The 25,997-nt window shown below is 35.8% G+C and overlaps 1 protein-coding gene across 2 annotated transcripts in view; it reads left to right on the top strand.

Annotated features, from left to right (window-relative positions):
• The window catches only part of LOC107083026 (carboxyl-terminal PDZ ligand of neuronal nitric oxide synthase protein-like), a 184,185-nt gene extending 160,223 nt beyond the window's left edge, over positions 1-23,962 (top strand). For both annotated transcript variants that reach the window (XM_015371959.1, XM_015371960.1), the window contains exons 11-13: positions 17,455-17,651; positions 17,754-17,878; positions 19,947-23,962. In XM_015371959.1, coding sequence (XP_015227445.1) covers positions 17,455-17,651; positions 17,754-17,878; positions 19,947-20,568 — 944 coding nt within the window. In that variant the 3' untranslated portion in view covers positions 20,569-23,962. The remainder of the gene's footprint in view (positions 1-17,454; positions 17,652-17,753; positions 17,879-19,946) is intronic.
• The last annotated feature ends 2,035 nt before the right edge of the window (positions 23,963-25,997 follow it).

Here is a 25,997-nt window from a genome sequence, read left to right as displayed (position 1 = left end):
AATAGAATAGAATAGAATAGAATAGAATAGAATAGAATAGAAAATCCCTTTATTGTCTCACAATGTGGAAATTGTGTTGTTACAGCAGTAGCAAAAGAATATAGCAAAATTGGTAACACAATGTGGACCTTAGAAAAGTGTATAACAATAGGAGAATAAGTAACAGAGTTAAAAATAATTTAATAAACAAATAAGTATTGTATTGTACAGTGTTTTAACAATATAAATACTGTGCATCTGGAGAATAAATAAGCAATATACAGCTGTGGGTATTTTAACAGTAATGGATTTGTAAAAATAGCAACGCCAGAGATGTGCAAAAAAATGACAGCAGGATGTTATTTAAGTGACTAAGACAGAAACTGTGAAAAAATCAGCATGAATTTAACAACTTATTGGGATTGTCTGTAACAGTGATGGTTATAAACTCTTAAAGCTGCTGGGGAGGAGGATAGATGATAACGCCCCCTGGTGCACTTAGGGTGCAGCAGTCTGTCACTGAAGGAGCTTTCCAGTTCAGCAACAGTTTCATGCATTGGGCAAAAGACATTATCTAACAAAGATGTTATTTTAGTTAGGATGCTTTTGTCTCCCACCTCCTGCACTGAGTCTAGAGGGGATCCAATCACACAGCTGACCTTCCTGATCAGCTTATCTGCTTTCTGGAAGGTCTTTAGTAGCGTCCCCGGCCCTCAAAAAAAGACCTGTTTTCTCAGCATGATGCATCTCTTATGCTTTTAAGTTAGTCTCTTTAGACTTTTTGATTGTTTTGGGGTTAAACCATTAGATGTTACGTACTTGACATACGGTGTTTAAAGTTTGTCATGTGAGAATGTTAGTGAGAAGAAAAAAAAACAGGTATCAAACAAAAGATGAATATTCCACCATTAAGTTAAGGTTCAATAAACTGTATAAATAATGCCTGGTATCATAAATATAAAAAAAAACAACCTTTTAATTTGAAATCATGGTGCTCTCTGTCAGATACTGGGAAAATTATCCAAACCATCAGCCGGAATGAACACAGGAAATGTTCATTACACATTAAAGATATATTTGGTATAATAATTTCCTTCGCCAAATTAATGTAATCAAGTGCTCTACCAGGAGTGCAAAAGATTATGAAAGGTGCTGTTAGACATGCCATGGCCTTAATCATGAATTATTCCAATAGGTCTTAAGGATCCAAATCTTAAACCTGATCAGAACAGAATCTAAAAGGAGATGGAGAAATCTGTTATCTTAGTTGTGAAAAAAAAGGATAATATTGTGTGAGCTGCTAACTTATCTGCTTGGATAGCCTTACATCTTTATTAAAGTCGTGACAACTCATCAAAGGGAGACAGATGGGGAGTGATATGCGGCGAAGATTCCTGATTGAAATCAGATGGAGGACATAAAAGTTCAGGATCATCGCTTTCAGTGGCCACATCTCGTCCATATAAATTAATTTCCCTGAAATTATTTGGACACACTGCGGGGGTAGACAGATTAAAGTATGAAAAGTGCAAAGAATGACCTTTATCCTTCAGTACCTTCTATATAATCTTTTATTTTTTCTTCATCTTTCTTACTTAACGTTTTTCTTTGCAATTATGTTGACTTTATATTATTTCAATCTTTCTTTGATGCTTCAATGCATTCAATATTAAATGCTGTTATTTAAATGGTTGTGTAGGTTCCCATTCATCGAGGTTATGGCCTTTCTTACAGCTTGAATGATAAGCATTAGACTTCAATGTGAGGGAGGCTTGCTTTGATTAAGTTTGTAGCCTGTTGAATTGATCTAAATTGAAATTCTGAACTGAATACATAAGTTGATTCTAGATGTTTTGCATAAGTTTTTTCTTATAATTGTAAATTGGTATTTTTTTAAAAAGGATTAGGGAGTTAAACTAATTCCATAAGTTTATACATATACTATATGTAAGCTATATTTTGATGTGTTAGTGACTGCTACCTCTCATATGTATAAAGAATTGAAAATGTCTACTGCTTCCCTTTTGACAGATATAATCAAAGAAATTTGAAAGTTATTTGTTTTGCTTTCCTGTACAATATGTACACCGTAGATTCTAAAGTCTTCAATCACATTTCTACCAAAATGTTTTAGATTTTATTCAGTTAAATCTAAATTAAACAATAAAATTCAACAAATTAGTTTTTACCTTTGACTTAAAAGAACTCCGGATTTCAGGACTTTTACATTCTTCTGGAAGTATATTCCGGATAAATGGCGCATAGGACTTCAATGCTGGTTCTCCGTGCTTAAAGTCTATTCTCTGAGCTACAGGGAGCCAGTGGAAGGACTTCAGAACCTGGTATATGTGCTCTATTTTCTTAGTTCTAGTGAGGACATGGGCAGCAGCTTTTCAGATCAGCTGCAGCTGTCTCATGGGCTTTTAGGCAATCCTGTGTAGATACTGTTGCAGTAATCAATTCGACTAAAGATAAATGCATAATTGAGTTTCTCTAGATCCTGTTTGGACATTAGTCATTTAATCCTGTTCTTCAAGTGATAAAAGACTGCCTTAGTAAATGCCTTTTTTTGGCTCTGAAGGTTCAGGTCTGAGTCCATCATCATGACACCAAGAATTTGGTCATAATCAATTATTTCTAGCTGTAGTAGCTGAAGCTGTGAAATTATGGCACATCCACATATTGATCGGTTGTAAGCATCTGGTGTTATTGTGATATAAAACTATTTCGACTTGATAATTATGGTAACTGATCTGCTATAATCTAAGCAAAGGGGAGCATGTAGATGTTGAATAGCAGGGGCCCGAGAAGGTAGCCTTGAGGAACGCCACATGTGATTTTCTGGTCCCTGATTTAAAGTCCCCTACTGACACATAAAAGTCCCTTTCCATCAAGTAGAATTTAAACCAGTCCAGTGCTGTACCAGAAAGGCCGACCCAGTGTAACAGACGCTTTAATAAAATCAGATGATCAACTCTAGCTGCACTGAGGTCCAGACATACCTATAATTCCATTGGATAATTATATCAACTTAATTTAACTTCTCCAATAATTTGCTTTGCTCATATTTCCCCCAAAATGGCTTAGAATTGCAATTCATAGAATTTAATAAAATAGATTAGCATCTGTGCTTACTTAATTATCCTCCCCATTGGGAAATACCCTGAAACCAATTAGTCCCTTTGAATCAACTTATTGCCAAGCAGCAAAAAGGGAGATCTACCAATATTTCTTTATTTTTATCAAGTAATACTGTATATCTTTTTTTATATTTAAAGCTGCTATATTTAGTTCTTGTTTTTGTCTTCCCCTCTTTCCATTTCATCACATTTGTATTTCTTTAAATTGTGTCACCTGTGCTAAGTCCTTGTGTTGTCTGCTGAACTCAACATTTCCTCTGACCTCCAGAATGTTGAACAGACTGTTATTTTTATGCAGTCTCTTGTTGCTGCTTTAGGCCTAAGTGATTTGTGTTTTGTGACGGAGGGGAAAAGTATAGCCCTCAGCCTTTCAACTTGGCAGATGGGCAGATAGTAATTACTCTGTGTCATGCTTGTGGAAGACGGTCTTATGAGAGCAACCTGTCAGAAAATGTTTACAAACCTTTCTGTAGGTACATATGGTGCTCCCAAGCTTAAAACCAATCATTATGAAGATTAATGCTCCAGGTTACTTAATTTGTTTTAATCATTAGGTATCTGTCGATCATCTGCCCTTTAAGAGACGTGCGTTTTGCATTTGAATTGATGGAAGACAAGATGGAATATATTTCTGGTTGCTGTGACATGAGCTAATAAGTGCACTTAAAAAATACATTGATTTACACATCCAAAAGATAAAAATAAAATGGACATAGACAAACTGGAAAACAGATTTCTTCTAGTCCTAGAATTTTTCTTGAAAAGGCTCAAATCCTTCTTTTATTTAGCATTAACTAAATGTTAAAGTTGTTTGCTCCCGAAAGCCACATTGCCAGCTTACACAACAGTGCAGAGCTGGGGTTGGTGACTTGTATTGATTTCTCTGTCACATACGCATGTTGTTTGAAACCGGGGTTAAAGACTGGGACAGGAAAGGGGCACTGCAGATCGATTTAGACCACAGTCTGATACACAAACCACAACCTTACAGGCTCAAAGTCATTCAACCAACCTCTAACACTCATCCATAACCTCTGGACATGTGGTCTGGTATCGTTTTACATGTTCAATATAATATAACTTCAGTTCATTAAATTGAGACTGTCGGCACACTGAGATAAACTGGCTGCTGGCTCTGTTTCGTTTGGCCTCTCGCTAATACTACTGGACTGGTTATGTTTCCATGGACCCACTGATGACTGGTGCTGTGTGGGAAATAAACATATAAAAAAATCTGTTTGAAAGGGTAATAAATAAAAAGAAAAACATTAAATAGAGACAAATACAAGTAAAACATCCAAATAATTTTGTAATATTGTATATACAAGGATGTCTTGAATATTTATATGTGACAGACTGGATTAGAGAGACCTGGCTGTCTGATCTAATCGAAAATTTGCCTTTAGATGTTCAAATTTATCATATTGGCAAAAGGGATTACCAGAAATTTTGAGTGTAAAACTTTAGATAAACACGGTGAACTTTTATTGGTTGGATACTCTATATCTCTCCGACACCGCCGTGCAGCTTTAACTGTGTCTCTTCGATTTACTCTGGAGCATGCCATATGTTTGTTGGTGGCGGCTTTTGTTTTGCATCTTATCCCTTTTTTTTAAGTGATTTGTTTCTGAATTTTTTAATAGAAATTAAGGCATTAAACATAATAAATGTACAAAAAAACAGGGTGCCAAGTCTGTCCTGTTTTTCAAGGCACCTGTTAAGTCATTCTTATTAATGAGAAGTTCCACTGTTAGATGATGTAGATGTAAGGAAACTTTTACATTAGAACATTAAATCCCTGAAATGAATGGTTCCTTCTGTGCCAGAAGAGCAGCATGAATAAAGAGCTTCTAATGCTGAGGATTGATGTTCACACTTCAACAATAATAATAAGTGAAAACAGAGACTCCATCAAAAACAACCTAAAGGAATGAGTTATATAGAGAGACAACTTGACAGCCTGTTGCTAGTCACGGTGCGGGGGGGATCAGCTGCAGAAAAGTAAATCAGAATAGAGCATCATCAATAAGACCAAAGGAAGAAGGATTTGAGGTGGGTGGTTAGTTTTATGGAATATACAAGAAGAAATGAATGGGAACTAGGGGCCAAATCAATTCAATTCAGTTTATTTATGTAGTGCAAATTCATAACATGTCATTCTCAAGGCACTTTACAGTTCACCAGATCATACAGTCAAATTGATTCAAAGTTTTCTATCTAAGGAAAACCAGCTGATTTCATCGACTCATTGACTGGAAGGCAATCCCTCACACTAAGTATGCTTATAGCGAGAGGAGAGGAAAAACTCCCTTTTAACAGGAAGAAGCCTCCAGCAGAACCAGGCTCAGTGTGAGCGGCCATCTGCTGAGGCCGACTGGGGTTCAAGGAGAAAAAAGCAGAGATACAAAAGGCAACTGTAAAAGGCGGCCCCGCCCAGGAAACACACAGCCAGGCAGACGAGCTCCGAGCCAGCTCCCATGTCAGAGGATGAAGAGAGCACATCCAGCCAGTCACAGTCAGAGAAACAGGACTACACTGTAAAACAGGCAGCTCTCGAACATCTATAAACAAAGGTGTTGATGGCAGCAGCACAGATGATATGATAGACATCTCAAAGGCAGAGTTTAAACCATGCGGTTAAATTGTAGATGATTCTTTCGGAAGCTGTTTTTGTAGCTTCTTTTGCTTTAGAATGAATATATATTTGATACAATTCTTTTTATTAATAATTTATTTTACACATACTTAAGTAATACATTCAACAAAATCTGAGGAGCCCGAAAAAGCCAGCTATTTATGGAGAGTCAGTCCAAAAACAAAAAAGGGTGGAATTTCCCATCACTTGTTGGAATGTCTGAAATCTGACATTTATGTGGATAGGGTTTGAAAGTAATGAAATATTGAAAGCAAGTGATTAACATTATAGTCACATTGAGAGGAACTCATGGAACAGACTTACAAATATTGATCAATATGCAGAAACAAAAACAAGATTGGGAATTAGATTTTATTGTAGGCTTTGTACATTTGAGGACTTACAGGAAAATGCTAAACCATCATGAACCATCCTCCATACTGGATGGTGGTGATAAGACTCACCTTCACTATTGGCTTATGTCCAAGAATTATGGGGAAAGGAGGAAGAAATCAAAGAGGATGACATGCAGAGAAATACAGCCAATTTAGGATAAGCAGCAAGTTTAATGAAAAATACCATCCCTGAAAGTCTATTTAAATATGTTTATTTGGAAATGCAAATGACTGAGAAACAAAATCCCTCTCATAGTCTGTGGTACATATGGTCACACATACAAATATGGTTGGCCGTCCAACCCTGCACCCCTCCACCCCCTGCTGTCCAATGTTATATACATGTGTTTTCTTTGGAGTTTTTTTTTTTTTTTTTTTTCTCCCCCCCCCTCAACATTTAACACAAAATCTAAACTGGTTGGACTTTTTTTCCTCCCTCAGCCCCAGCCATCCTGTCACATTTTAATACAGCTGGTCTCTCCGTGGGCTTAGCCAATTCATACGCTTTACAAGCTGATTGTTTTCCTGCTTGTATAAAAATCTGTTTCTCTCCCAACCGGCTGATAGCAACAGGCACCGTTCTGTCAGCATCACAGCCACAGAAGTCATAGCTTTAAAGGAATAGTACACCCAAAACATGATTAGCCTTCATTTTCTACTCACCCCCATGCTGAACAACACTCTGGAGTACTTTTTTGATATCTCAAATGCATCTGGAGATCTGGGAGGCTTCTTGCTGTCTGCTGACATTCAAATAATGGAGGTCTATGGTGCCCGAGACAGAAAGGTCCATAAAAGTCCACAAAAAACGTGTCAATATTCCTCCATACTGCTCGTCCAATGTATTCCAAGTGTCCTGAGTGGGTAGCATCCAGAATTTACTCGAAACGAAGTCATTTAGATGTTTTTAGAGCATAAACAGTAGTGTATAGGATTTCCTGAAAGCGCGCGCCTGCACGTTCATGACGCTACGGAAGCCGGCAGACCAAACCAGATGAAAGTGCGCATTCAGCGTCTGCTCTGCCGATAATGCAAGCGTAGAAGAAGAAATGTGCTGTTTACCTGTACAAAGAAAGAAACAACTAAAGAAAAATGTCTGAGGACTTCAGTGTTGAGGAAGAGCATGAGTTCTTTGCCGAGCTGAATGCGCACTTTCATCTGGTTTGGTCTGCCGCGGTTTCCGTAGCGTCGTGAACTCGCAGGCGTGCGCTTTCAGGAAATCCTATACACTACTGTTTATGCTCTAAAAACATTCTAAATGACTTCGTTTCGAGTAAATTCTGGATGCTACCCACTCAGGACACTTGGAATACATTGGACGAGCAGTATGGAGGAATATTGACACGTTTTTTGTGGACTTTTATGGACCTTTCTGTCTCGGGCGCCATAGACCTCCATTATTTGAATGTCAGCAGACAGCAAGAAGCCTCCCAGATCTCCAGATGCATTTGAGATATCAAAAAAGTACTCCAGAGTGTTGTTCAGCATGGGGGTGAGTAGAAAATGAAGGCTAATCATGTTTTGGGTGTACTGTTCCTTTAATCTGATGCTGTTAAATCGTGTCCCCTTCTGTGTGCCTGTTTGACTGGATCATTAATACTTGTCACAGAAGTAAAGACCTGGAGGCTGCTGAAATCATTAATTTGGGAGTGTCTTGAAAGTTTTATTCAAAACTTACTGTTGTGAAACTCATGAAAGATAAAATGAATTTAAATGTGATGTTTATTAGATGCAACCAACGACAGGAAAGGATCCCTGCTTCTTTTTTTAATGCAGGCTGGCACCCCTAATAATAGCTAAAAAAAGAAATAAACTCCCAAACAAAGTGGAACACCCTGTAAAATCGTCACAGGACAACACTTCATTCTTCCATGCTTCTTTTGTCTCAAGGATTCAGTGTTGCAACCTTCAAACAGCTCTGAGTACATTTCTGCTTTGCTACAGCCCCACATGTGGTGAAGATCTGCTTTGATGTTGCTGTGGTGCAGAACTTACTGCTGTTTTTCATGACAGCGTAACTCGATCCATAATCTGCAGCAGGTGGAGGCCCAGATGTGAATGACCAACATGTTAAAATGAATATAAAAAATGGTCTATTTCTGACTGATAAATTTTAGAACTTAATTCCAATATGCATACATTTAATTGCTTAATTGCTTGTTTTTCATGTTACACTGGTTTGACTGGATCCGTTTTCTCCCTGCTTGCAAATTATTTTTGGAAGTCATGTCACATGGTTTGATGGTTCTAGTAGAAATATGTTTCCTGGTCGGATGAAATATTTTGGTGTTAACCAGCCTTTGTTTTCTTTTGAAAAGTTTTTTCTTTTTTTTGGATGACCTAGACACTAGCCTTTGAACCAGTTTTTTTTTTTTTTTTTTTGTCATAGAAAATACAGTTTAAACCACTATGAAAAAAACGAAAGAAAAAAGATAGAGAAAATTCCAAATGCTCATATTTTTATTTTTTTTTATAGGAGTAAACTTTTACAGTGTTTTATTATTTCATTCTTTATTTACACAAACTAAAGCAACTGCTCTCATTTCAGCTCTTGCTTTAAAAACCTCCTTTCGAAGGTTAATGTTATGAATACACTATCATTACAGTTGAATTTATTTTTCATGAAGGGTAAATCTACCATTTTGAATTACAAAAACTTATCTTAAAAAATTTCTAAACTCAGCCTTACAGTATCAGATTTTTCAAGCGTTTAATATTCTGTATGATGTAAGTTTTATCCTAAGAAGAATTGTGCTTCGCTTCCAATCAGTTCTATAATGTTCAAAAAAATAATAATTTGTTATGCTTTTTCATTACGTAAATCTGTTAAAAGGTCATTTCTCCCTTTCGTTTTTGTAAAACTATGTTGAAGAAGGCCTGCATTCCTCACTCACTCTTTGAATTCGTGATCATATGGAGATTGTGATTCGACAAATCTTGAGATCATTAATTCACCCCTGCAGAAAGCCTAGGGCTGTTTTCACTCTTTGCTGCTATTCATACAAGTGTGAGTTCAAATCTCTAAAGCAAACACAAAGAGAAGCAGATAAGAGCTAAAAACCTGGATCAACAATTAGACCCTTTAATTTCATTCAAACATATATATATATATATATATATATATATATATATATATATATATATATGTTATTTTTTTCTATTTTAATCCTACACTTGTCCCTCTATCTCCTAGGGAGTTGTTTGGTCGGATGGAAGGTGATTTAGAAAATAATGAATGAATTATTGATAGCTTAGATATGTAGCAGTCTGGCAGCATTCAGTATTCATGTCGTATACTGTGTTTGTTTTTCTTATTTCTAAGAAATGTCTTTATCTCCATCAGATTGATGTTTTATTCAGTTTTTTCCTAAAACAAGAGAGTTCTTTTCACAACAATCCCAAACATTTAAGATCGGATGAAAGAAAATGCTCTGTTTATACTGTATATAGTTTTGATTTCATAATCGGTGGGTTTACATCCTACTATTAGAGCATGGTGGGTGACAGAAACCAGTAGAGGTAGACTGTGTTTGGAGAGCATTTGCTTCAATCGAGACATTCATCTTAATCAGTTTTTGAGTTTTTTTTGTCGAAGTTAATAAATCATTTCCACCTTCCTCAGCCTTCCTGGTACCACCTGAAGTGTGATTTGGTTTGGCAAGCTGTGTATGTCTCACTCATAATAATCTTCCTCCATCTCTTAAGATTCATTATGTGTCTGCAGCCTAAGGATGCACATTTTAACTCTCATTGGGAGCTGCTTTTTCCTGCAGCTTTCTCATGAAAAGTGGAAATCATTTATCTGCTTAACTGATTCATATTAAAACACTGTAATTCTGAAGCCCTGTCTCCAGTTGTCCTGTGAATACCCTCACAGTCAAAGACCACCAGTTCTGTCATCAGCAAATAAAAATGTAATTTACAATTGCAGAGTTGCATAATATAAAATGATGCAGCCTAATGAAATGGTACATTTCTTCTAAACAAAACAACTGTAGTCATTTAGTGAAAAACTAGATTTGCATAACAGCTGACTGATAAAGACTCCTACGACAAGTCTGGAGCCCTTGTAAAATGTTTTTGTACCTGAGTGAAGATTAGAAATAGGAGAAAAATGGTGAATGCAACATTTTCTCCTAAATCCATCGTACAAACAATTTAAGAACAAATTTAATAATTATGAAAATAATACTAATTGAACTTTAATAATCTCACATTGGAGAAATGTACCACTGCATTTAACTTGGGGAGCAGTGGGCTGCCATCGCGGGGCGCCCAGGGAATAGTGTGGGGTTAAGGGTCTTGCTCAGAGACCCAGAGTGGGACTGTGGGAGTGGCGCTCGAACAGAAGCTCAGGATTCCAAGCTCTATGCCCTAACCACTAGGCTGCAACTCCCCAATTTGTGTGTACCAACAGTTCTTGGATTAGGCCCACTGAGCGTAGGCCAGGAAACCAAACAGATTAAATTAATACCCCCAATACTCCAGGGGGGCTTAGTTATCAAGGAGATGGAGGATAAATCCAACAAATACAGACATGTCGGCAAGTTGGTCTGAGTTCAATCGTGTCGATCAGAAACTTTTTTCAGTAACTTATCATTTTGAGACACACCCCCACTGGAATCCACGCACTTTTAATCATTAATGTAATAATGAAACCTTGTGAAAAATTGATTAGCAGATCCTCTGTGCTTCTTCAAGATGAAAGCTTGATTTTTTTTTCCTCTCCTGTCAGACCTAAGGTATGAGATATTGGCTCGAATAATTGTTAAATACCTTCCTCTCTCAGACACATCAGGACACACATGCATCCTAATGAAGCCCACCGAGAGCTTTAATTGAATACAGCAGCGATAATGACCCTGTCTGGCCTGAAGATTATAGTGTTTGTGTTCAAGTGAGCGTGTTTCAGGTCACTTATCCTCTCTGCTTAGTGCTGGCCGCTCAAATTCTCATCTGCTCCCTCTGACTGTCTGATTGCATTCTCTTCTTGTTATATGGAAGTCAGGTGAGATATAGGTGCACTAAACAAGTAAAACATGTGAACTTCCTTTTCCTTTTGTGATGCAGTTAAGAAATGAATTGGTATTTTAAAATCTGGTGTAGTTCTAAATGAGTAGATTTAAATTAAAAGGCAGCTATATTTATTATTGTCCTCTGTTTTTATATAGCATTGTAGTGAAGTGTAGGTTTTTTCCTCTGTTGGTTTGGCTTTCTATTTTCAGACGTGTTGCCGATGATTGCATAATCCTCACAATGGATTCAGTCTGGTTTCTGCGTAAGGCTGGGCTCTCCACAGTAAATGCTTTTTGTGGGGACCTAGATGTCTCATTTTGCTGCTCTGATTCTATGCAAGAACTGCTTCTATGCAGGACCAACCTCATCAAAGTGATTGCAAGCATATAAGTGATTGCATGTTTATGCTCTCCGTCTGTAATCTTTCTATTGTCCTTTAACCAGCAGCAATTTCAAATTAAAAAATGCATATCAGCGCTAATTGGGTTATATGGAGCTCCCAGGCTTCTGTAGTTTAAAAAAAGTAAAAATGTGTACATAGTAAATGAAATGGCAAACTTCTTTTAGAGGGATACTCGGCAGATCAGGTATTTCTTAACATGCTGCATTATTTTCCATTTTTAAGCACTACTCTAAACCTCTGTTTTAATATACATTTCAACGCTCCGGTACTTTTGTTGTTGTTTTTTTAAGCATTGCTTTATGTCTTCTCAGGGAGCGTAGAACATAAACAGAGCAGATGTGAAGGAAAAGCCGGGAAATTAGTTTTTGTTTCTGATGTTTAGCTTCCCTCAGCAGCACAGTCAGCATTTTAAACTCTATCAGAGGTTGTGACATGCAGCCCATTAGGGCCAACTCCCATTAGATTGAAATAGCCGGATATGCATGTTTGCAGTTAGAGATGCATTATGGATTTTAGCTGAAGAAACATTTCTTAAGTCCCAAAAAAAGGTTTTCCTCTTAACCCTGTAATGCCAAATGTATCATATTTGACATACGGTTTCTGAAATGTTTTGTGTCTGACACCTTTTTGCATAATTTAATGGTAAAAACTTTGCTCAAAATCCTATTGTACACAATCAGATATACCTGATAACAGAGGGCAGAAGACTGCACAAAAAATAATCTTGACTTATCACATAGTAATAAATTATTAATATAAAAAAAAAAATCTGTTTTTTCTTTTTACATATTTTGTTAAAAGGCCAAATAAGGACTTCAAACCAAAAAAAAAGTAATTTTCTGTTTTGCTTTATTCTTGGCCTGCCTTTTGGCCTGCCTTTTAACAAAGGCAGGCCATTGTTAAAACCAACATCTGTGATTATTATTTTTTTCTAGCTTATGAAGTGTCTTAATATTTTAAGAATGTTTGCTTTAATTTTTGTCAACTTGTGTTTATTCTACAAAATTGAGTTATACTACCAGACTTTGGTGTTCATGTCCGCACTGTTTATCTTAGAAAACCAAAATGAATAATTGTGTCATCTTTGTATTAGACTAGCAAAATTAGATGCACTCCTTTCAAACTATTTTGATGCAACAGATAGGGTTAAGGCTGTGGAGCCATTTTAAGTTGTACTTTAAGAACAGCAAAGGCAAAATAGCTTATTTTTTATTAGGAATTGATATTTAACAATTAATCTTTTATAATAGTTTTCCCCAGTAAGCCAAGGTAATTGTAGCATCTGCATATCTTGCCACACAATGAAGCAACGTAATGGTATGATTGAATCAGTGCTGCATCATTTAACATGCCAATCAGCAACTCATAATGTGGGGAAATATATCTGCATGTTATACAAATTGGTGGTAGCCCTATCAAATCTTTACTTTACGATACAAACAGCTTAATATGATGATGCTAGTGGGTTTTTATGTGGCCTTGTTTCTTCTTATCCAATTAAAAATAAAGGGAAATCCAGAATACAACATGATAGGGCTAAAACTGTAGCTGTTTGTTCTTCTTTGCATTCCCTGTAGAGTAATTAGACCTCCATGCATCCTTAATCCAGAATATTCCATGGCAGGGAAACTTTAAGCTTTTTAAAACTATGTAAGACTCATTTTTGCTGTGGAAGGTTTAGCTTTCAATATCAGCAGATGAATGAGTCACCTTTGGCTCAGTCTGAGGAACAGACATGTTTCAGTAATAAAGCTCCTAGAAGCTTTTAACAGCTTGTATCTTTCCCTTAATTTCATTTATACACAGCTCACTGATAATGAGAATAGCTGTGTTCTAGTGTTCTTCGCTTGGTAACAACAAAACCTTTTGGCAGAGACTCCTGTTAGAGCTTAGCTGTGGTGCATTCACAAACTAGGGGATTCATCGAGGCATAAAATCCTTCAACATCAGTTACAAGCCGGTTTCTCTGTGCATGCTTATTTCTGTTGGTTTTTTTTTTTTCATCTATTTTTAATGATGTATCTTTTCTTCTGTTTGTTTGAGGTTTCAATAATATGTGCTTGTTAGTTTTTTTTTTCCATACAGTTATTCTTGATTAATAAGCAGTGAAATTTCACACACGTCCGCAGTTTCTTTCAGCTTCATAAAAGTGTCTGCTGTTATTGTGCAATTCCTTGTTTTATTTTAGAAATGAAAACACTTTAATGAATCACAGTCTTTCTTTTTTTTTGTAGGTTTTCATATTTTTTTGTTATAACTCACATAACCAAAACCCTGTGGTGCACAGCTCAAATTTAAGACGTTAAGTATTGTTTTCATTTGTTTTTATCATTAAAAGGAAAACAGATTTCTATTTTATCTGCAAAAACCCAGTGAAGCTGCGTTACAGAAGATTATGCCGTATCTAATTACAAGGATGTGGATGATTTGTTCTTGAGATGAATGTTGCAGCTGATGTTATTAAATCTGAGCACAATGACTGGTAAATCAAACAAATCACCTGTTAAACATTCCCTGTTGATTAATCCAAGTAATGCTGTTGAAATAGCGATATCTTTGTAAACCAGAAGCAGTGCTTGTATTCACGATGGCAACAACAAAGAGAGAAAAATGTGTTGTGTGTGCCAATTAATTATTTCCTAAAACTCAGCAACAATAAACTGCAAGACTGGGGTTCAGTCACTTAATTTAGCTGCAGGTCAAAATAATTCGTCGTAACATGTTTTATTTAAAATGCAGTGTAACACAATAAAAATGTGCCAGCTGCATGCATTGCTTCCATGCCAAAAGGAGAGCTGGCTTTTCATTTGTTAATGAACAGAGACATAAATAGTTTAAATAATCAAAGATTTCTCCTTTGAATTGAACTTTTGAGTCTCTGTGAATCTGAAATATGACAAAGTTCATTATTTCGCTTTGAAAACACCTGGGGGAAAATCCTTTTTGTGTTATTCATACATAAATGTATCAGATATGCTCCAAATATAGCACTGCTCACTTTTTGCTGATCATAAGGAATAATTAGAAAGAATTCATTGAAGGTGCTTAGTATTTAGCTTTAAATATAAAAAAAAATAAATCAGGAAAACAGAGTACAGAATTATTTAATGTAGCATAAACCTAAAAACAATATTCTCTTATAACATTTTTATTATTTTTCTGTCGCTGGGGTTGTGATGGACCAACTTCCCACCACTCTGGGAATATTGACATTTAAACGCAGAATAATCTGCAGTCTTTGGCAAACGGCAAATTTGCATTCCTTTTTAGGAAATAGTACCCTTCTGTAAAGGTTCAGTGACAGTCCAGAAGAGAAGTGGACATAAATAGTCATGATAAGACACTATTTGTATGTAAATGAAGAAGGCACAGAATTTTGAAGTAGTTTCCAAGCAGCAGAAGCAGGAAAAGGGGGTGGTTCATAGAAACATAGCTGAGTGTTACATTTCAAGAAATCCAGATAAATAGGAAGTAAGACTCAAATCTTTAAATATAAATGCATCAGTATAAACATTTTTGCAAAAATGAATGTCTGGACTGAGCCTGAATATTACCTAAATAAGTAAATAAATTGTTAAACACAAAAAGAATTGTAAAACTGAAAAAATCAAACAAAAGATGAGTTCAAACATTAAGTTGTTCAACCATCAGTGCTTTTTTTCTTTATTTCTGGACAGAATCAATAGTATTTTTTAAAATTTCTGTTATATGAAAAAGAGTTTATCTCTTTAAAAGATGTTTTATTGTTTTACCAACAATTATTATCCAAAATATTTCAGCTAAATACCATAAAAAAACAGATATATTGTAGTGTATTACCCTAAAGTAATAAAAGTCATTAAAAGTGTAACCAACAATAGTTAATCTGACCCATTTATTTAGAAATTCGATCATACTGCTGGTTTCTTATTCTGCAGATTTTTTTTTTCTCTTTGCTGCTGCTCATCTGCCTGAGATGCAGATTGAAGCTGATCTAAAAGATCTAAAACTATAAAGCTTGAAAAAGTCAACAAGCTTGTTTCAGCTGCAAACACATTAAACATTTAACAGATGAATTTCTGATGCCATTAAATATTTTGATGGAATCACAGAGTCACTTTTATTTCTTTGAAATCCTTTCTTTTTTTGCATCAGTGATTTATGCCCTGATTTGTTTACTGGCCCCCTCCGACCCCGGCCCTTCTCTCTTTAGGGCGATCCTAACTGAGCTTGCATCACTGTGTTTATAATTTGCAACAACAATCCCTCAGAGCGCCTTCAATTAAACCGATTTAATGAGCCGTTTTAAAGATTAATTTCCCATTGACGGGTAAATAAAGTAAGAAAAGGGCTCTTGAATATTCAGAAATCCAAAATATAACAAGCCTTGTTTTAAAATGATTCTTCAAGGAAAATCCCTAAACTATTTTCGTATGATAAGTTTGCAGAGGAAAAGTAGCCATTATTGTCTCTAGGAAAACTTGAATGGGCTGCAACTTCTTCCTCGTTTGACCTGAAGTAAACATTAAAGATGCTCATCTGCATTTTTTTTTTATGTTACCTATAAAGCCAGAAAAACATTTTTTAACAAAGGGTTTTCACCACACTGTCTATTTAGCTACGTGTCTGATTGAACACAGACACATTATTAAACTGATCATTCATCAAAGATTTGTTTATGATTTGGATCATGGAATGCCTCTGTACACCTTCTCTATAAAATGTGATTTGTAATCGATTTTCTTATGGTTGCTCTATGTTATTATAAATTCTATATATTTTTTTGTTCTTCCCGTTTTCATATCTCCTATCTCCTTGAAGTTAATGGACTTTACATCACATTGATTTGTACTAAAGGGTTAGATATCCTCAAGCGTCTGGCTAATGGGCCTTTCTAGATATCCTGATTGGGAGAGTAAATGGAATACTTGAGCGCAAAGAGGTGTCAAGGTTAGTCTTTAATTTTGATTTGGTTCTATGTTTTTCCTCTATTTATTTGTGCGTAGAGGGGATTTGAATCACCAACATTTTCCTCCCAAGCAGAAACATTTAATGTTCACATATAGGGGGTAAACTGATCTGAAAACTGATGTTTCTCTGTCTCATTAAATGCCTTCCGAGAAATATTTCTCTCCAAGAGGTAAGACTTTAACTGGACTAAACCTGAACTTCCTTCTGTTTTGCTGTTCCTGAGTGCATTTTGAGTCATTTCTGCATGATTGCTTTTACTATTTGCTTTTTTTTTTTTTTTTCCACTGCAGTAGTCGTACATTTTGCTTTATTATCCATCCTTTGATCATTTGACATAGTGGTACTATAGGCTTTTATCATTTTAAATCCCTTGTGTTGTGTGCATTTTGTAAATCACACTCCAATCTTGCTTTGATGGCGCAATGATGGTATTATTTTTTAAGCAGAGCTGCAAAAACATACGATTTAAGTTTTTTCTTCAGCTTTAACAATAAAAGAGGGTTTGAAAACTGAAAAAATAGCAAATAGGATATCAGTGTTTTCTGGTCTTTTAAATAGGCCATCCATTTGGATTTCCAGATCGTTTTCTGTTTCTTGTTGACTGAGTGCATCAATCCATGCATTTATCCATTCAGTCGTGTTTTTTTTTTTTTTTTTTTGTAGATATTGCATTTAAAACTATAGGAACACTAGAATAAAATTAAGAATATGTATATTCAATGAATATATTAATATATTCCATGAATATATACAGTATTCTTATAGTGTGTTGGAATGTGAATACCCCATCAGTTAAAATTTCAGCTCTATCATAAAATCCTTGAAATATTTGCAGCTTTGTTATTTTTGTTTTTTTATAGAGCACTTTTCCATATTTTTCAGAATTAGTTTTTGTGTTTCTATAATCCTCTGTCTCTTTTCTTTGTTTTTGCACAGTTGATCAGAGTTTGTTTGAGAACTCCAATGCCCATAAGCAGAGCCCTCAGACCTCCAGGACAGGTCAACCCTCCAACCGACGCTCCTCTGCATCAGCTAATTCCAATTCTGGCTCCACCTTGGTTGACACTCCATCCTCTGGTGGACAGCAAAGGCTGAAAAATGCTATTAACTTGGGCAAGGCAGTTGGTGCAAAGGTCAGTGCATCATAAGCTGATTTGTAGCAATGCCCTGCAGGTTCTCAAACATACCCAGTTAACTTATTCGTGCCACATATGTGAATTTATTGTTTCCTTAAGGTCAATGACCTGCTGAGGAGAAAGGAGCCCAGCCACCTCGGGGACATCGGGGTCACTGAGGTCAATAAGAATGTCGGTGCTGTTTGGAGCTGCATGGACCAACTTGGTCACAATTCCACCAGCAGGTGTGAAAATATGCCTTCACAAATTTATATTCATCACCTGAATATTCTCAACTTTAATATTTTCAGTCACTTGCATCCCAGTTTACAGTTTGGATATAATTTTAAAATAGAGAATTTTTTTATCTGAATGTATGTCTGGCATTTCATTCAGATCTACCATGTGACATCCCTCTGAACTTCCTTCTTAATAATAATTAAAATAATAAAATGAAATATTACTTTATTATTTTGATTAATATTATTAAGGAAAACCAGCTGAGTGCATCCATTAATTGATTTGCAGGACACGCTTCTTCTGGATGAGTTTGTGCGACAATGTTAACTGGTATTTTATCGCAAAGTTGGTTAAAGCTAGTATGTGCAAAATCCCTCCTTGGCAGGTACCAACTGATGCACAGTCAGGAAAAAAAAATTTCATCACACATCTACAGTTTCTTTCAGCTTCATAAAAGTGTCTGCTGTTATTGTGCAATTCCTTGTTTTTTTTAGAAATGAAAAGACTTTAATGAATCACAGGCTTTCTTTTTTTTTTTTTTTTGTAGGTTTTCATATTTTTTTGTTGTCTTACATAACCAAAACCCTTAATTTAAGGACCAGAGTGGTCCACAGCTCAAATTTAAGACTTTAAAAATTATTTTTATTTAGTTTTTGTCATTAAAAGGAAAACAAATTTCTATTTTATCTACAAAAATCCAGTGAAGCTGCGCTACAAAAGATTACGCCGTATCTAATTACAAGGATATGGATAAGTTTGTGGGACAATCTTAACTGGTATTTTATCAAAAAGACTTTGCAAAGTTGGTTTAAGCTAGTATGTGCAAAATCCCTCCTTGGCAGGTAGCAACTGATGCACAGTCAGGAAAAAAAAAAAATCTTTTTAGATATGATTTTTTTGGAAACTGGATACCAAATGATGATATGCATCTATCATCCGCTTCACTTATATAAGAATGAATCAGCCCCACCTCTCAACAGAAAATGTATCTTTACTTTTAGCTTTTAAGAAACAAAACACTTGGAACTAAGTCTTAACTTTAAGAAAATCTTTCCAAAAATCCGCTTTTTAAAATGAGATTTCTTTCTATTATTTCTGCTCAACTCGTTCAAAAGTCCAGTGCCCAAAGCTCAGATCAGTTTGTTTTTGACTTTTCTTCAAAATATACGGTAACTGAATTATGAAATAAGTAACATCTTCTTCCCTCTTGAAAGCATAGAGTGGATAATTCTGGGCATTTTTCAACAGAACACTTTGTAGCTGAAGTCTGGAGACAGCAGAGAAGAACCAGACACACAGCCTACTGTAGGAAGAAACCTCTAGCAGAACCAAATCCAGGCTCAGGATGAGCAGCCATGCTCTGCGGCCAACCGGGGGCTGAGAGGACAGGAATGAATCATAGGGGAAATGTAGAACAGAGAGAAGGGAGGGATTTCTATGGAGAAGAAAGACAGAGAGAGTGAAATGATTAATGCTACAAAAACTGTTTTAAAAAAGCTTATAAATTGGCAGAGTGATGAGAGAAAGCTTTTTGCTGTGTAACTATTAATTGACTTGGCATTGTTAAGATTTGACTTACCATTCTATGGGATTCTTCATTTCATGGTCAAAGGAAAATAATGACTTAATGTTTTATTTTTCTGCATTAGCACTTTTCTGAATATTCTTACCTTTATGAATAGATGCACAAAAAAAGTTTATTTCTAATGTGACTTTTTTGTGTTACCTTAAGGTATTTTGGACCAGTTGTTGTTAAATTGTCAGCTAGGGGTGAAAGTGGACTGTAAATTTTGTTGTGAAATCCTTCATATTCCAATATCCCATCATATCCAGACAGAAGGTGCATTAAAGGGTGAGTCATAGAGCAGGATATAGGTCTTCAGCTTGAAATCTGTAATGATTATACTTTGGATAAAGGGAAAACAGGCCTAAAACAGGCCAAAATTTCAACTCGCCTTTAACAATTTACACTTTCAAAATAGAGTAATTTCACCCTGAGATCAGCACCCCTTCCTCTATCTCTCAGTTCTATTCTTTCAGTCTAATATCATTCTCCCCCTCCTCTATTTTTAGTCACATCTTTGACTCCTTTCCCCGACTCGACCCACCACCACCGACTGGAAAGAAACGTATCCCTCGAGCTTTGAAGACGACGCGGGACATGATGATCTCCTCTGACCCCGTGGTCTCCTCGCCTGAGCAGGCAGACTCTCCAAGCCTCCTCCCCTCTCCTGACAAGACCACCCTGGGCCCTGACAAGGAAATGAGGAGCGAGGAAGAGCAGCAAGAAGACAAGGAGGAGCAGGAGGAGAGGTCGACAGAAATGACACCCACACCCAATCCAGCAGAGATCAAAGCTAATTCAGAGAGCAAGGAGACAAAATCCACAGCGGATGCAGTCACAGTAGGGGAGGATGAAAAGGGGAGCCCGGAAGGAGGTGAGGAGGATCATCAGCTTCAGCTCTCTGTGCCAGACCTCATCAACAAGGAGACCCAAGCCAAACCCTGCGACGTCTGGCAGAGGGCGTCTTCACCAGACTCCCGGCTCGCCTCCTCTCCCATCTCTGGCAAGGCGCCGTGCCGCATCAGCCTCGGAGAGGAGGTCCTGCTAGGGAATGGCGCCCCCTGCAGCAAAGACACAGGAGGAAGCGCTGAGGACACAGAGCCTCACCCAGACCTACTGTCCTTCGAGTAATACAAAGCTCTTTGGATCAAGTATCCTCTGATCAGCCAACCGGCTTTACTTCAGTGAAAAGGGAACAGATTCATAAAGGGAGCAAAGCAGACTGCAGACTAAGCTTTCTACTAGACTTATGGACCATATTGTCACTGTTTGAAGTCTTTTTGACATCAAAAGAGATAAATACAATGCTTATAACAGGAGAACGACAGCTGCTTCACCATTATCACTGGCACATGATGCAAAATGAGAGAAAAAAACAAGAGCTTTTGTTTTATTGTGGTTTAAGTTATAACAAATTAATCAAACTGTTTTTTAAAAAGCTCTACCTTTGGCTTTTAAAGCTTCCTATCTGCTTTAATAATGTAACGACAACCAGATTATGTATAAATGAATGTATTTACTGCAGCGACATTGCCTTTAAATGGGTTAAAGATTTATAGATTTAAACAGAACCTTAAAACCCTTAAAATGACCACGGTAAATTTCATACCGATAAACAGCTGATATATTTAATGTTTTTTTTAATGTATGTTATGAAGCTGCTGCTTTGAAGCCAGTTATAGACTTAAAAAATAACATATGTTCAATAGAAATATATATTTTAATTTTTTTTATTTTAGGTTAGTTGGGGAAGAGTTTAATCTTAGTGTATTTGTGGAAAATCGTCCCTAAGAAACCAAACAGTAAGTGAGAAAAGAAGGCAGAACAAAAGTATTCAATAACAGCAGGACTGCAACATGTTTTCACTGAAAGATGATAATTTCTGAATCAAGTTATTTATCTCCACTTCAGAATAATTAATAATGTTTCATAAAGAGACATTTCTCTTTCAGGTATGAGCAGAATTTTGCTTTTTGGATGAGAAATATTCAGAAATAACTTTCTAAATATATTTTCTAAATCAGATAAAAATATTTTTACCTCTTATTGCAAAAGTGTGAAAAGGAACAAACATATTTAAACAATGAACAGGATGTAAAGACAGGTTCTTTTATATGGAATTAATTGGAGCTCATTAACATTGCTTTTACCTATAAATCTACTGCTTTTTACTCTTGTTTACTTGTAATATTTCAATGCATTCGGACATGAAAGGATAAAAGACATTTTCCTGTTCCCACCTGGAATTTGCTTGTCTTCATGTTCCCCTCCAAAACACTACAGAAAGTGGGAATAGAAAGACGTCTGCATGGAGGGTTTTTAGTAAAGTGACAAGGGGGGTTTCTGAGTTAAAGAGAGGCCAAGGTAATGAGCTGTCAACAGGAATAGATGAAAGAGGAGCATTTTTATTCGAGCGGATCCTAAAGTGACAGACCAAAGATGGAAATTAACAACTCCATCAGATGGATGGTTTAATCAGTTGTTTTTTTTTTGTTTTTGTTTTTTTTTTTATCTGTCAGAGGAGGAAAGAGAAGCAACACTGTGGAAAACACATGCAAAGTTGTTTTTTTTTTTATTTAAAAAAATGGAAAACCAAAGCTGAAGCGTTTCAGACATTCAATGCAGACAATGTCATCCATGTTTTTCCTCTTTAGACAGATGCTGACTCAGGTGCATTCAGCCTGTTTTATTGTAAACTGACATTGAAAGAGAAATTATTAAGCCTTAAATCAAACCTTTGTGTCAAAGTAGGAAGATTAGTCTCTGGTTGCCATGGTTACCTTAACACAAATCAAACACTAAGAAGTAGAAACCTGTAATTTTCTAACCCTGTAACCTGAAAGCAATTTGCAGATTTATGCTTCTCTGTTTTGAAGGCGTGGAAGTTTAAACATCCAAGATGGCTTTCAGCCAACAATTAAAAGCGAATGTCATGAATTTCCCAGATGCTGTGACCAAAGGCAGCACCAGCTGAGAATGAGAGGAATGTGGAGCTGTTCTTTATGAGGGAAAAAATAAGTTGCTTTGTCTCTTTTTTTTTTTTTTTTTTTTTTCTGAATGTCGCTGAGGCACTGAGCTGTTACCAAGCAGCTGAGGCCTCCTCTGGATCTCAATCATGGCTAGCTTTTTCAGGGAAATCACTCAGAAAGGTGCACAGAGCCACAGATGTAGACAGAGCTCCAAAAAACAAAGAGAAGCCAATGACTTTGTGTACAATATGGAAAAAAAAAAAAATCGCTGCTTGACATCGGTGATCGCTGCTTGCAGGGAGACATGGGAGACAAGTCTTAACCTTAGGCGCTTTTTATTTTGGAACAAACTAACATTTTCTTGTAATATTTTAAGGTGACCTTTAACTGTATTTTGGAAAGGATTTGGTTCTTTAAGAAAGTATTTGAATTGTTGCTGCTTTTTCACTCCATTTTAGCCTCTTACACCTGACTAATGAATTATTAAAGTATCAAAAATACTCTAAAAATTAAGAGATAATCCAGTATTGTGTTGGCAGCCTTACCAAAATCAGGCCCATCAAAAAAATAAACAATAGTTCCCATATTTTTAACTGGATTTAAGTGTTTTTCTGTATGTTTTTCCAGCCCTTTCATAATATCTTGAACTTCTCTCTCTAGTTTTTGTCATATTATACATGATGCTAACCACACAGATGTCTTTGATGAAAGATGGTTCTGGTTTCTATTGAGTTTATTGCTCACTGGATCTTTTCTCGCTAACATCCAATCAGTATCTCCACCTCACAGTTAATACGTCCATTTAGTCATGTGTAAAACCTCATAGTTAACCAATAAAGCGTTTATATATATTTTAAATCACAAGCTCAATCCTTAAGTAGGGGAAGGGTTCAAATTCCTGCAGGATTTCTGTTAAAACTGAGTTGCTCTTCTGTTTTTTTTCCTTTCCTACCGCTTCATGACGCTTAAGGATAATCTTTAGAATTTAAGGATAGTGTTATGATGTTGTTTTTATCCATTTCTAAACCAGCAGACAGCACAGTGTTAAAACAAATCTGAATTACTTCTTTAAAAAATACATATTTCAGCTTTTGAGCAACTAACTGAAACTCAGACAACTCATTAAATTTCAAATTTTGCTAAGATCTCAGATTTTAGTTAGCATTTTACGGCTATCTTACAGTTATGTTGCTTTTAATGCTTAAAACACACCTTATGAACTAAATCTTTATCTAATTAATCAAATCACATTAAATGCCACATGTTCAATTCCTCAAATGTTATAAAAGTTGAATTTAGAGCAGCTTGGAGGTTAAAAAAACAAAACCTTCTAACTGCATTTTAAATATTTCCACTGATGTAATGTGATTTTCTTCTGGTACTGTAGAAGCAGTGGAGACATAAGAAGGTACCTAGAGGTGCCAAAAAAAAACTAATCTGGTGTTTAGAAAGGTTCCCAGGGTGGAAACAAAAGAAATATTGTTCACTTTTCTTTCCCCTTTGTTTTTTAATCTTTTTTTGTTTTGTTTAGCTGTGCACTGCATAAGAAACTGCCACAGACTCGGGGGGAAAAAAAACATTAAACATGAGTTTCCAATGAAAAAGTAGCAGAAAATCTTGAGAAAAGGGCACCTAAAAAGTTACAAGAAACTTTAGGAGCACGGTGATGGAAATTGAGGGAAGGTCATTTAGTTTTAAAAAGAACAGCAGCTGGAGACTGGGTATAATGAGCATGTGTGCGGTGATGAGAAGATCCATAAAACATGAGAAGCAGAACTGCTTGTGGATCATCTGAGTAGAAATTAGAGCTCTAAAACTGATTTTACTGAGCGCTTATCAAAAAAATACATGTGTGTTTGCTGATGTTATAATTGAAACGCTTTTTAAAATTCATAGCTTAATATTAATTTGAGTTAAAAAAAAAAGAATTAAATTTATCATGATTTTGCATGATTGTTGTTAGGCTAGATGCTTTTAGTGAAATTACCAAAATGATTGTTTATTCTCTGTGTTTTAGTTAGTTTTTATGCCCTCTAATTTATATTAACAGACTGTCAACTAAACAGAAGGGCAAAATGACACCATATGGCTGCTTATATTACCTGAACTGTTTTTTTTTTCTTCATCGTAATAGTTTTTTCTTCAAATGTCTAAAATAAACCACTAACTTAATCATTTTGTTGAAGGAACAAATTTACTGGAAGGTTTTTTTTTCCCTAACAACAAATGAAGGACTCATAGAAGGTAGATTTTTATTTAGTTATTTACTTTATTTTATTTTTATACTAATATTTTAGGTGTCTGTTTGTACTGTAAAGTTAATTGACATAATTTCAATTTTTAATTGCTGAATGAAGGAAGCTTGATGCAACAAGTGGACACTTTTTAATATCAAGAAACTGTTGAATGTCTAAAGCAAGCTTCTGGGTTGTTGGTTTTTTCTTCCGACTGTTGCCAATCAAGTACATTTGATTTATGAAACAAAAAATGAAAGTGAATGATTTCAACTTTGTATTTTCCTAATATATGCATTTAAAAAAAGACAAATTATTTCCTACAGTTACTGTAATCTTATAAATTCTGATTTCATCTTTGGCTTCTTGTCTGTCTGCTTCATTTTTAATTACAACTTAGCTTTTTAAATGAAGAAACACCTTTATTTCTCTAAGGTAGGACAGTAAAGGTATTTCAATGTGTCTGCTTCATACCTAAATCATATGGTTTAATCAGCTCCTTGGTATGCAGTCAGGTTACCCACAATCCTGCTAATTACCTGATTATTTAATTCAGGCATGTTGAAGCAGAGATACAGTTTTACAGGTGCAGAATATCAGACCTCCAGCAGCATAAATCTAGTCTAAACATCTATGAGACCTGTTGATAGAATCCAAAACATGAACAGTTATCCAAATGAAAGGTTTTTACCAACATAATTCATGCATTCATTAGAAAACTAAAGATGTAGATCATCTTTTTTTAATTGAATCACCACACTAAGATCGAGATTTCCGATTCGCCTGCTCAGAGTCCGGATACGAATTTAACAGAAAATCTGTGAGGGCACCTCAAGAGTTCTAATGAACATAAGAGGCCATCATATTCTTATTTTATTTATTTTATTTATCCTTTATTTAACCAGGTAATACCCATTGAGATTAAAAATCTCTTTTGCAAGGGAGACCTGGCCAAGATAGGCATCAAAATTACAAATTGGATTCTGAGAGGTTTGAAGATATTTTGCAAGATACTATGGGCCGGATTTATCAAGATCCAATTTTGCGTGCAGTAATTTGCGCTCGCAAACTGGAATTTTGCGCGAGGGGCTGAACCATGGTTTGCGGGTGATTTAACAAGAGCGATTGCGTAACTGGTGGCAGGTGCAAAACTGTTGGAGACGCCCTATTTAAATGATGGTTTTGCATTTTGTGGTTTGCGGCAAAGTAGTTTGTAGTTTGTGCAAACTAGAGCATTAAGAAATTTAAATCTTACAGTGACACCCCCACCCCCTCCAAAAAATATATAAAATAAAAATACACACACACACACACACACACATATATATATATATATATATATATATATATATATATA

The sequence above is a fragment of the Cyprinodon variegatus genome, unplaced genomic scaffold (genome assembly GCF_000732505.1).
Source record: "Cyprinodon variegatus isolate N-32 unplaced genomic scaffold, C_variegatus-1.0 Scaffold67, whole genome shotgun sequence".
Lineage (NCBI taxonomy): Eukaryota > Metazoa > Chordata > Actinopteri > Cyprinodontiformes > Cyprinodontidae > Cyprinodon > Cyprinodon variegatus.
Note: the sequence above shows the minus strand (reverse complement) of the source record. Positions and strands in the feature narration are given on the sequence as shown.